The 12,707-nt window shown below is 58.2% G+C and overlaps 1 protein-coding gene across 6 annotated transcripts in view; it reads right to left on the bottom strand.

Moving 5' to 3' along the window:
- Positions 1-12,707, bottom strand: part of NDRG4 (NDRG family member 4) — a 42,590-nt gene that overhangs the window by 10,023 nt on the left and 19,860 nt on the right. For 4 of the 6 annotated variants that reach the window (XM_028477985.2, XM_007112823.4, XM_028477983.2 and 1 more), the window contains exon 3: positions 7,247-7,291. In XM_028477985.2, coding sequence (XP_028333786.1) covers positions 7,247-7,291 — 45 coding nt within the window. Of the gene's footprint in view, positions 1-2,948; positions 3,074-7,246; positions 7,292-12,707 lie in introns of those variants that run through there. The other 2 variants (XM_007112825.4, XM_007112826.4) reach the window with 2 other exon arrangements.

Genomic DNA, 12,707 nt, shown 5'->3' with positions numbered 1-12,707 from the left:
AGGCCCTGCTGCACTCAGGCCTCCAGGGTCCAGTGAAGCCCATTTTCCCCATCTCACTGCAGCCCCTCCAGGACAGCTCTACCATCCCCACTGAGTCCCGCCCTCATCGTGTTCCCCCTCGACTCAGAAGCCTTCAAAACGGCCGCAGCTCCTGAAGGGGACTGGCCTCAACAGCTCGCCTAGAATCCATGGCAAAGACCCCTTGCTGGCCAGCCCAGCCTCCCACCCCGACACCTGCCCCTGGTTCCACCTCCAGGCTCTTGCTCCTGCCTCTCCGTGATCCCCAAGGCCTCCCTCAGGCTAGACTCCCACCCCCTCCCCAAAGGCCTTCTGCAGTGGCCACTCTGGGGTCCTCCTGTGTTCACGCCTTTGGTTTTGCTGCTCAGGGTCGTCAGTTCTTCAGGAAGCAGGAGCTGGATGCTGCAGGTTCAAGACCCGCTCCGGCCCTTACTGTGTGACTCTGAGCAGGGCATGCACTTCTCTGTGCCTCAGCCACCTCTGCCTGAGCCACCTTATCAGGACTCTGTGAGAACTCAACAAGCTGATATCTGCCGAGTGTGCATCCCCGAGCCCTGGGGAGGCGCCCTGCTGGCTGGTGCTTCTGCAAACTATTCCCTCTTGGCCACTCATGGGGAGGCTCCAAGAGGGTCTGTCAAAGCTGAATAAACAGCCCTGCTGGCACCAGGGGGAGTCCTGGGAACTACAGGGGGGTGGCCCCAGGGAGTTGGAGGTGGGGCTAGGGTCAAGGACAGTCAGATGTGACCGAGCATCTACTGTGTGCCAGGTGTTATGCAAGAGAGAAGGAGCTCTTTTCCCCATCTTTCAGGTGGAGGACACTAGGATGCTCAGATTCAGAGACAACCTAAGTTCTTGCCTCCGACAGGAAAGTGGAGACTCAGGCCGGAAACATCTTCTTGGGGACTGGCCTTCTTGGGTCTGGGCTCAGAGGACCACTGTCGAGGCCTGTCTCCAGTGGGGAGAGGCAAGGCAGTGCCAACCCTGTGGCTCGAGGCTGCGCCCCGGGAGCCACACTTCTGGGAGTCCTCCAGGCGGGCCCGAGTCCACCACAGCCTCCCCACGGCCCAGGCCTGTCCTCCTGCAGGGCTGTCAAGACAAGGAACACTTCCTGCTCGCTGACCACTGACCAGACACTTTTCATGTATCTTCTTATTTATCCTCACAGAGGAGGGACCTGAGGCTGGGAAAGAACTGACTTGCCCAAGGCCAAGTTCCGAGAAGGCAGAGGGGGGGCCTTGCCAGGTGCCGGCCTCAGGCTGCTTTTTCTGAGGAAGAGATCAAGCTCCATGCAAGAGACTTCTAAGCAGGCAGCCTCTCCACAGGGTGCCTGTCCCTGCTGGGGGGCCCTGCCTCATCCCACCCCCCATGCTCTGTTGGCTCTGGAGGGCAGGGCCTGGGGCAGGAAGAGTGCACAGTGCTAAGGAAGGTGGGATGGGGCAGGAGGGGCGCTCGGTGCTATGGAGGGTGGGCTGGGGGCAGGAGAGGGCATCCACAGCACAAGAGCTGCAGTGCGCTTCCTGCGGCATAGTTCTCGGAGCGGGGTCAGCTCTAGCCCGCAGAGCACAAGTCAGGGCCCAGGGCGTGGTCCTCCCAGATCTCCACCGCCCCGTGGGGGTGTGTGTGTGAGGGCAGTGTCTGCCCCTCCCAATCCCGGTGTGGCCGCCCAGGTCCCCATGCGTCGCAGTGCTTGCACCACCAAGGCTCAGCCCCCCGGGGACGGGCTGGGCTGGGCCTGGACAGGCCATTGGGAGCACCAGGCCGGTTGCCCACTGACCTTGGCTGAACCCCCCCACCGACCTCCCTGCACCCTCCCGACCCAGGAGTTCAGATCCAGGTAATCCTGATAGAGGCCAAAGGTCCCCAAGAAGGGCGCCCCAAAGGCCGCAGCCAGACGCGCTTTGAGTCCCCCAATCCCCAGGGCCGAGGGCTCTCATTGGCTCTTGGTGACGTCAGAGCCCGTCCCCGCCTCCAGGTGGGCGCCAGTGCGAGGCACTGCGGCAGCAAGGGAGGGGGCTCTGATGTCCTCTCTGCCTGTCCGGCTCCCCTCATCCGTGACCTTGAGCGCTGCGGGGGGCCTTCCGAGTTGGGCTTCAGGTCGCGCGCTTGGATTCCTCCCATCAAGCGCATCAATAATTCAAGGACCGGGTCTGCAGCGGCGGGTAGGCGCTGACGTCGTTGCCTGGGTAGAGGTCGGCCCCATGGCCTCCGGACCCGGCAGGGCAGGCTAGTGGGTAGAGGGGTATGTCTGCCCCTGCCTCTCCCTCCTGGAGTTAGAACAGCACCGAGCCTGGGCACCTGCTGCCCCCAGGCAGAAGGAGGCACCCTGGTCCCCCCGGGGCCCCTAGCCCTGCAGGTTCATCCCTCGAGCATTGCCTTCCTACGCCCAGAAAATAAGGCACAGCGACCCCCTTCTCCCTGCAGGGACCCCAGCCTGACGGACCAGTTAACACCATAACCCAGACTTCCCTACTTCTGCCTGACTGGCACCCTGCAGTCCCCCAAACAACCAAGACAACCCCCGCAGGGTCAGGAGGTGTCTGCAGGCACAGACACCCCAGACACGCAGGGAACAGCTTCCACAGGGCTGAGGTGGTCACAGGCGCCAGGCAGAGCCAGCTGGGCACGTGCCAGGCGGAGGGCGCACCGTCAGTGGGATATACACATGCCTACACACCGATCCACACAGGCTTACAAACAAGTCACAGCCCATTCCAGTTTGTGCAGAGATTTCAGCCTTCCCCGCCCTCCCCTGTGGTCCCTGACCAGCAGCTACCCCCGACCGCTGCAGCAGAGCAGGGTGCCTGGAACCGGCTGGCCTTGCTCAGTGACCCCCAAGGTGAGGCGACTGAAGGCAGAACCACCACCAGACAGAGACAGAGGGATGCCCCTCCCTCCCCGCCCGCCTCGCCACCCCCAGACTCCGCACTCACCCCATCCCAGCACTCCGGCATCTTGCTGAGGGAGGCGACCTGCCTCGACTAGGAAGGGCGAACAAAGGCCTGAGTCACCAGAGTCCAGAGGGAGGGGGCAGCGCAAGTAGGAGACCAGCGGCTCTATGACGGGGCACAGCTCCCGGGCCATTTATATGTAGAGCCTGGGGAGGCGGGGGAGCCTGGGCTGGCCCCTCCTCCCTGCGGGGTTTCTGAGCAGCCACTCGCTCACCCGGAGCCCCTGCTCCCAGATTGGCTTTCAGGAGACAAACTTGGCTCTGATTGGCTTCCAAGGTCCTCACTCACCCCATCTCCTGCTCCTCCCGCCCCCAGCAACACATCAGTCTTGATGGTCCCCAGGCCCTGCATCCGGCCCACCCCCAGCACAGAGGCTCACAGCAGCAGCTGCACACCAGGTCCTAGGAAGACTAGAGGCCACGTGTACAGGTGTGCCCTGTGACAGGCACACAGGAGCCTCTCAAAGACGAGCACACCGAAGCAGGGCAGGGTGGACCACACAGGCATGCCCTAGACAGCAGAGCCCTTGACCCATACCCTGGGAGCAGGGAGGGCCCGAGAGCGCCCCAAGCCCCGCCTCCACATCAGAAAGGCCTGGATCCCTTAACCTTGAGGGGATACGGGGAGCCACTGCTTCCTGGGGCAACCTGGGTCATGACCCTACTCCAGGGGACTGCTCCTTCTCCACCCCCAGGGTCTCCCCTTGGGCAGCCCCCACTCTGCCCACATGTATACCCAGCGCCTGCCCGTGCTGGGGAAATGGGGGCTCTGGGGCCAGGGGGCCTGGGCAGATTGCGGGACCAGGGAGATGGTGGGCATACACCAGCTCTGCCCTCCCCACCCCCATCCTGCACAAGGGGCTGGAGGCCGCTAGAGACAGGAGGAGGGACAGGAGGCAGCTTGTCCATGTGGACATGCCCACCTCCCACAGACACACCCAGCCCTCTTTCCTGGGGCCACCCAGCCTGGGGCTTGGCTCTCGAGTCTCCGGGGAGCAGGATGCTTGAGCCGCCTCCCGCCTCCCGCTGTCCTGAGCAGCAGGACAGGTGCTGGAGGTCACGTGGCTCAAGATTTGGGTGAGGAGCTGGCCAGAGACATGCAGGCAGAGTAAAGAGATTAGAAGCGGCAGGCAAAGGAGAGCAGAGGAGGAGAGGAAATAGGCCAGGGAGGGGGGCCGAGGAGGGAGCCCAAGGACTGAGAGGAGCAAGAGCAACAGAGAGAGGGAGGGGTGGGGGCACCTGTGCCCCCATTCTGTCTCTTTGGTGAGGGAGCACGCCACTCGTCCCAGCCTGTGCCGGCAGCCCTGCACGCTGGCTGGCTGCCCTGGGGGAAGGCGGTCACCTCCCCATCTCTGGGTGCCTAGTGACCTGGTCAGCACCTGCCATGTATGCTATTCCTGGTCATGTCCTCTGCCTGGGGGACATCAATAACTTTCCCTGCCCCTCTCTGACCTCTCGCACTGCGGGCCTAGTGCAGAGTGCTGGGGGCCTGTGGTCTCCCAGGGCAGCTGGGGTGTGGAATGGGCTATCCCCCCACCCCTCATGTTCTGGCCATGTTCCCTGTTCCCTGCAGCCACTTCGGCACAGGAAGAGGCTCTGGCAATTGAGGTGGTGTGCAAAAGCACAGCCCTATCTGCGGACCTGCCCACAAAATCCTCCCATATGCTTCTGGAAGAGGGGCAGGGTGGGGTGGCCTCCCAACCTTTCAGCCACTAAAACCCTGCCCTTTCACGGTCCCCATCCAACCTTATGCCCACCTGAACCTCTGAGTAGCCTTTCCCACCCTTGGACCTGGGAGATCTCAGACTCTGCCCACCCCAGGCCGTGACCTCCCAATTCTGCTCAGCTCAGTGGTTTCAAATCCACAGACCTGAGTTTAAATTCCAGCTTCCCCACCCACTAGCTGGGTGACCTTGGACAAGATTTTTTAACTCCTCTGTGCCTTAGTCTCCTCAACTGTCAAAGAGGAATTGTGCCTTCCTCACAGAGCTGCTAGGATGAAAAAAAGCTGCATACATCACTATATGTAGTGGCCTATATGTAGGCCTCTCCCAGGCCTGCCCAGGGGAGAAATGGGATAATCTGTGTGTCTCTCCAACCTGTTGGCCTCCTCCCTGGAGTTTGTACAGTTGTGGTTGAATAAGGCAGGCTCAGGTCCTGCTAGCCAAACCCTGCTAGTCTTTGCTGTGTGACCTCAGGCAAGTCAGTCAACAACTCTGAGCCTCCACATCTGTAAATGGTAGAAAAGCAGTGTAGCTGCTTGCACAGGTAGCTTTAAGGAGCAAGGGTAACACATAATCCTCACAAACCTATGAGAAAGGATGAAGAATCTGAAGCACAGAGAAGTAAATTCTCCCACTCAGCTAGTAAGCAGTGGAGCTCACCAGCATCTCAGCACCCTGGGCCTGAGGTCACATTAAGAGTAGTAAATGCTTCGTACCATATCTCCCACGTGCCATACTCCATCCAAATGCTTTGCACATGTTACTTTATTTTATCCTCTGAACACCCACTTTACAAACAAGGAAAATGAAGCACAGAGAGGTTCTGTAACCTGCCCAACATCACACAGCCAGTGGGCACAGAGCCAAGAACCACATGCAGGCAGTCTGACTCTAGTGGCCACTAGTCACAGCCCAGGGTCTGAGTGCCCAGCCCAAGGGCACCAACCCCGACCCTACAAACACCCGGGGAGGGCTGAGCTGCCTGCCTCACTCTACAAATGAGGTAGTGACCTGTACTGGAGGTCAGGTGGCAGGGCCAGGACCTGGACCCAGGTCTTCCTAGCTCTAGTTTGTCCTTCTGCCTCCCCCACTGGCTGGGCCCACGGAGGCAAGGGACTGAACAGGATAAAATCCCTGCCAGGCCTTGGCCCAGACAAGGGCCATCCTGGCAGCTGCTTTAATAAAAAAACAATTAAAAAAAAAAAAAGCAGCCGCTGTGTGGTGTACCCAGAGTTAGACAGTAAGGTACGTTTTAACACATGCTGCCCTTTACCAAGCAAAGGATCTTGAGAACCAAGGTCCCACACACATGGGGTGAGCACCCTAGTCCGGGCCCGGCAGATGGGTGCAGAGGACCCCAGGATTCTCATCCCCTATTTCACCCTCCAATCTGCCTCCCAGGGTGCGTGTGTTTGGGGGCCGGCAGTCAGCACCGTTGGCATCCAGTGAGTCCCACTCAGTGTCGGGCAGGGGCTGATTGCTCTGGATTTTATTTCAGCAGCCCCCTCCTGTGGAGGAGGGTCTGTTTGTTCACACATTCCAGCCCTCATTTGGAGCAGGGAGGACAAAGGGGACTCTGGCTGGGCCTGGGCCACCTTGTGGACACCTCCCCAGCCCCTAGTTCCCCACTCCCCCAGGTCCCCTCCTGTCTTCTCGAGCTCCAGAGGCCTTTGTGTTTGGAGCTGGTACTCCCAGGAGACCAGAGCATGTGCACAAGGGCCACTCTGACGCCTCTGCTCGCGTCCTTGAAGGACGGGTGACCCAGGGTCCAAAGCACAGTTCGGATCCAGATCCTCAGATCCTGGCTGCAGCTCCGTGCGCCTGGGGGAGGAGCCGGCAGGCCACCCCTCCTTCCACGTCACCCCTGCGTCCAGACCACAAGGCTGAGGCTGTCATGGGGCTGAGAGACTGACCCAAATTGGATGGTGGCCTGGGGGCTAGCTCCTGCCAGCCAGGAGGAAGGTCCCAGAAAAGTCTGACTTTGTTCAGTCGGTTATGATGGCCAGCGGGGCCCTGGAGCCCTGTGAGGATCCCATTGTGTCTGCTGTCATGCGTTTTCTGAGACCCGGAAATAAACGGCCACTATGGGACTCACAGGAGAGGAATGGTTGGCCAAGTGAGCAAAATCAGAAATCATCATGCAGAGAAATAAAAACAAAGAATGATTTCAGTTTCACAGGGAATCTGGCATCAAACTAAAGAGGACATGGTTGTCCTGGGCAACTGTTGCCATGGAAACAGGAGCTATTTCGGAGCATCAACCTGGCTTTCATAGGAAGAAAGTGCTGATTCAGATGACAGCATCCTCACTCCCCCAGACCTCCCCTCCTTTCTCTGTCCTGTTCAAAGAGAGAGGGGGCATTTCTCCACGGGACAGAGGGCAGGCAAAGCCGCTGTGAGCAGTGGGGGTGGTCCTGGAGGCTTCCAAGTGCCCAGTCCCTGTGGCTTCAGGCTGCGGGCACGCGGAAGGGCTGTGACCCTCCTCTGAAACAGGCTGGGCGGGGGAGGGGCCAGCCAGCAGCTGGTCCCCATCTGGGGAGGCTGAGCAGAGACCTACCTTCCAGTCTGTGTCCACAGCCAAGAGGAAGGTGTCGGAATTCTCCTAAAGCAAGGCAAACAGAGGGGGTGGCTCGTTAGGCCCCAGGCTGGCCCAGGCAGGGAAGGGAGGCGGCCACAGGGGCTCTGCCTTCAGCAGCCTCGCTTGCTGTTCCCCAGGCTATCTGGGTTTTTTTGGCCGCACCATGCGACATGTGGGATCTTAGTTCCCAGAAGAGGGATCAAACCCAGCCCCCTGCAGTGGAAGCACGGAGTCTTAACCACTGGACCGCCAGGGAAGTCCCTCCCCAGTCTATCTTAACGTTAACCAAAGTGACAGAGGGCTTTCCAAGCGCCGGGCATCAGGCCGTTTAGTACCTGACAGATGAGGTTACAAGCAGCTACACACATCGATTTTACCTGTTAATTTTTTTTTTTACCTGTTAATTGAAAATGTGAAGATTTCCACTTTGCAGGTGAGAAGGGTGAGGCTCAGAGAGATGGAAGCACATGGCTAGAAAGTGATGGAATAATCTCTGACCCCAAACTCTTGCTGTTCAGCACTTTGCCCGCTGCCCCCACAGATGACTTTTGAGGTCGCCCATCAGGGCACAAGCGCAGAGGCGGGCCTGACTATCACACCCACTTTAGGGATGGAGAAGCTGAGGGAGAAGGGGGCTTTTCTGACCTGCACAAAGGCGCTGTCTGGGCCTCTGCAGTAGCTGCTCCCACCTTTCCAGACCTGCCTGCTTCATGCTCTCAAAGCACCCAAATCCCCTGCTTTTAGGCTCATTTATGGTGACTGGTGTGAGTCTCTGATTGGTGCCCACCCCTCCTACTGGACTGCAGGCACCGAGAGGGTGTGGACCACGTCGGGCTCGGCTCTCAGCATAAAGCCTGGCATGGACCAGGCTCCTCAAACACAAACAGATCTGGGTGAACAGGTCTAACTTCATGAATGAGGGGAGCACGGTTTAGATATACCCACTGTTTATAAGGTGGCAGAAATGGAGAGTGGAGGAATGGGGGCCTGAACCCCATGTGTCTGCGTTGCCAGGCTCTCCCCGATGCAGCCCGGCGGCCCTCAGACACTCTACACCCGCCTTGGGTCTCTGTCTGGGGAAGGAAATCTCATGGGGGGATCCCACATACCCAGGAAGAACAGAGATCTGGGGCCTCTGCCCTGCCTTCTACTGTGTCTGTCTAGAACCCTCTCTGCTCTCCTCTGCTCCCTGTGGGCAGATCACTTAGCTTCCAAGCCTCAGTGTCTGTGAGGATTAAACAAGGGGCACAGAGAGCAGTCATTCTGTCCTTGGCGCTCCTGCACTGGACTCTGTGTGCTACAGATGCTACTGAATACCTACGTGGATAAATGAGACAGACTAGACCCAGGATATTATGGGAGGACAGCAAGCGAAGGGCAGGGCTACTAGGCGCAACAAGAAGGAAAATGAACCCAAATCACAGGAGCAGGGAGGAAAACAATGAAAAGCAGCGACGCTGATGTTTTACTCTCAAAATAAGTTCACCCACCTGCATTCTGGCAGTTAGAGTGGGAGGGGTGGTGGAAAAAAATCAGACAGCACTAGAGGCTCTCACACGAAAAAGGAAAGCCAGGTCTCAGGTGAAATCAACAACGGCTATCCCCTCCCCTCCTGGCTCCTCCAGGGCCTGAGGGCTCTGCCTGGGGAGGGGAGGAGAGCATGGAGGTGGCCACTCCTGGACCCTCCAAGGAAGGGGGCGGGGGTCTGGGGGAAAGGGTCGAGGCTGGTTATCAATGAATCTTCTTACCTTGGAAGACCTTGCACGAGGAGGGGCCAGGGAAAGAGATGTAGGAGACTTTCAAGGGGATGGGAAGCTTCAGATGGGCAGGACCCCAGACCAAGAAACAGCAGGAATAATACAAGCCAATCCAGAGACACCGGAGGCCCGGGAGGAACCACATGAACATTCCGAGGAAAACCGGTGGGAGAGAGGGCCCAGCTGAGAGGAGGGGAGGAGGCCCAGGAGCGGCCTAAGGAGACCCAGGTGGGGAATGCAGGCACGGGGAGAATCAATAATTCTTCCACGGAGCCCTGGACACACCAGGCAAAGACTTCAGAAGAAGAGCGAGTCTGAAATGGCGGAGGGACAGTGGGTAACCGTGTGGAAGTATTTGCTCCTCAGTGGACTCAGGGAATCTGCACCTGGAAGGCTGAGGAAGATTTAAAAAGGGAAAAGGATTGGCACTTCTGTCCCGTGCAGCTGGACAGGGGACTCTGTCTGTGGGTGTAACCGCCTGGGAGAGAGAGGCAGAGAACGAGGCAGAACTTCAAGACAGGACTGCACCAGTTGTCACTGAAATCTGGAAAGGCCACACTGGGAGCACCTAGGAGGATTTTGGGGGGTTGAGGATAGGGCCATTAATACGCCTTGGGACAAGCAGACGTGACCAGTGACCAGGTCCGCGGGGCTTGTGCTGACACGAGAAAGGAGAGAAACTGAGCTGGGGATTTGCAGCCTCCGTGGAGGACTGAGACGCAGACCCTCGTGTAGGGGAGCCAACTCTGGTCCAGGTGGGATGAGGTGAGAGACACCAAGTGCAGCAGGAAGAAGGCAGAGCCAGGGGGCTGGTCAAAGGGGCTCAGGGAGGGAGGGGCAGCAAGGTGCTGGGCCAGGCTGGGCAGAGAAGAGGTGCGAGGGCATCGCTTGGGGTGCCCTGCCAAGGTGGGGAGTGGAAGAGACAGGCATAGAACGTGTGAGGCCAAGGTGCCCCGTGGGCTCTATGCCGCCCACAGCTGCACACCCCGTACCAGCAGGCACCCCCCTACCCCTGAGAGCCACCATCCGGCCCACGACGCCCTCACAAGAAGGCTGGTCTCTGCTCGCATGCCTCGAAAGACGGGCTGTTTGTGGGGAGGAGGGACTTTTCAGAGAGTTCTGAAAAACTTCTTTCTTCTGAGCTGCATCGGTCTATAGCTTCCACCCGACCCAAGTCTTTACTGAGAGCCTACTGTGTACCAGGCACTGTGCTAGGAACTGGGGAGATCGGGGAACAAAAGGGACAGGGTCTCTGCTCCAGGGGCCTGTGGGGCAGAGCCCAAAAGCACTAAGTGCCAGGCCCGGAGGGTGTGTGGGTGTCAATATTAGACCCGGTGGTCAGAGAAGGCCTTCCTGAGGAGGGGGCATTTGAGCGGAGCCTGAACAAAATGAAGGGCCGGCCCTGAAAAGTCCTGCGGCTAGCGTGTCCCAGGCGGAGGGAGCAGCTGGGAATATGATCAGCTTGTTCAAGGAAGAGCAGTGAGCCTGGGAGACAGGATAGGAGCAGCAGGGGGAGGGGTGCAGCGCACACCCCGGGCCCCGGGAAGGACTGTGGCTGCAACTCCGAGTGCTGTGGCAGCCACTGGCCAACTGTAAGCAGAAAAGTGACATGATGTGTGGACTTTTTAGTTTACGCAAAAAGGATATAATTACGGGGGTACCTTACCAAAGCCAAGAACAATAGTTAAAGACAGGCCTCAGGAGGGATGGTGGCCAGTAACAGAAATCAAATCTGGTCAGTCTAAGCAAAAAAGGGAAATTGATAATTAGGATACAAGGGTGCCTTACCAAGCCGAGGGCAGGACTCATGAAGGGCTGGAACAAGGGAATGGAACACATCAGAAAGCCAGAAGTGACATGATGTATTTTAAAAGGTGGTACAGAGCAAGGAGACCAGTGGGGAGGCTCCTTCAGGCAGAAAGGAGGGGGGTGGGGCTGCCGGGCCGAGGCGAGGAGTGGAAGAGAGCGTGCGAGGCCGAGGTGCCCTCAGCCTTCTGTACCACCCACATATGCACACCCGTACCAGCGGGGAGCACCTGGGCAAGAGACGATGGGGGCTTGGAACGGGGAGGAAGTAGAATTAGAATCAAAAGTCTACAAAGTGTCCAGCTCACCAGCTGTTCCCCGACCATTCCTGGGGGTTGCCCTCAGGTAATCAGGTCTCATAAGTCAACTTGAGGTTCTGTTTTAAAAGTAAGACTGCACCCTGGGAATTCCCTGGTGGTCCAGTGGTTAGGACCCCGCGCTCACACTGCTGAGGGCCCGGGTTCAATCCCTGGTGGGGGTGGGGGGGGTGCGGAACTACGATCCTGCAAGTGGTGGGGCAAAAGAAAAAAAAAAAAAAGACTCTACCCTTCTTGGGGACAGGACTGCCGGCCTCATGTGGTTGGGCCCCTGGCACCAGGACAGCCACTCTGTCCCAACACGTGGAGCTCAGCAGCTCTTGGGCTCACCTCCTTCTGGAGGGAGGATCTGGGAGGCTGGGGCAGAGCAAAGAAGGGTGTGCCGAGGACCCAGGGACTGGGCTCCTGGCTTCCCCATCTGTAAAGTGAGGGGGGCTGGGCGGCATAACCAGCAGGGACCTGCAGACGTGATGCCCCAGAATTCTATGAGCAGTGGACCCATATCTTTTCCTTGCAGGAGGGAAAGGGAAGCTGCGCTGGGTGTCACCACAACAAGAAAACGTAAGAATCCGCCTGCCAACGCAGGGGACACGGGTTCGAGCCCTGGTCCGGGAAGATCCCACATGCCGTGGAGCAACCAAGCCCATGCGTCGCCACTACTGAGCCTGCGCTCTAGAGCCCGCGAGCCACAGCTACTGAAGCCCACGCGCCTAGACCCCGTGCTCGGCTACAAGAGAGGCCACCTCAGTGAGAAGCCCGAGCACCTCAACGAAGAGCAGCCCCTGCTCACCGCAACTAGAGAAAGCCCGCGCGCAGCAACGAAAACCCAACGGAGCCAAATAAATAAATAAATAAAATAAAGAACGTTTAAAAAAAATGCTATTAAAAAAAAAAAGAAAACGTGGGTAGAACTAATTCTGAAATCTAACGCCTGGTGTTCAGATGAGGACCCTTTGGGATAAAATAACCTCAAATGCCTTGATCCCGCTGCTCCTGGAAACACTGCTGGTACCTCAGAGGCTTATGAAGAAAAAAGAGAGGCTGCAGACATGAAAGGTCCAGGTAGTTGGGGAAGCATCGTGACCCCACTGGAGGCAGCACTGCCCAGCGGGGACCCTCTTGGGGCTCAACGGCCGCCCACAACCAGGGGTTGAATAGGGGCCTCATTCCCCGAGAGCCGTGTGACCCTGGCCGAGTGAGTTATCCTTTCTGTGCCTCGGTTTTCTCATCACTGAAATGGGAATAACTCTTCTACAGAGCCTCCCAGCCTCAAAGACAGCCAAAGCCACAGCGAGGTTGGCTGGGTTTTAGCCGCATGGGCGTTCAGCCCTGCCGGGAACTCTCCCAAGGCGGGGACAAGGCTTCTCAGGGTGCCTCACGGGATGGAGGGCCATCTCCTAGCCATCAGCAAGACTATCTGTAGTGAGGTGGATGGACCTAGAGTCTGTCATACAGAGTGAAGCAAGTCAAAAAGAGAAAAACAAATACCGTATGCTAACACATATATATGGAATCTAAGAAAAAAAAAAAGATCATGAAGAACCTAGGGGTAAGATGGGA

This window comes from Physeter macrocephalus, chromosome 17 (genome assembly GCF_002837175.3).
Source record: "Physeter macrocephalus isolate SW-GA chromosome 17, ASM283717v5, whole genome shotgun sequence".
Lineage (NCBI taxonomy): Eukaryota > Metazoa > Chordata > Mammalia > Artiodactyla > Physeteridae > Physeter > Physeter macrocephalus.
The sequence above is the reverse complement of the archived record's forward strand: the minus strand, read 5'-3'. Positions and strand labels throughout refer to the sequence as shown.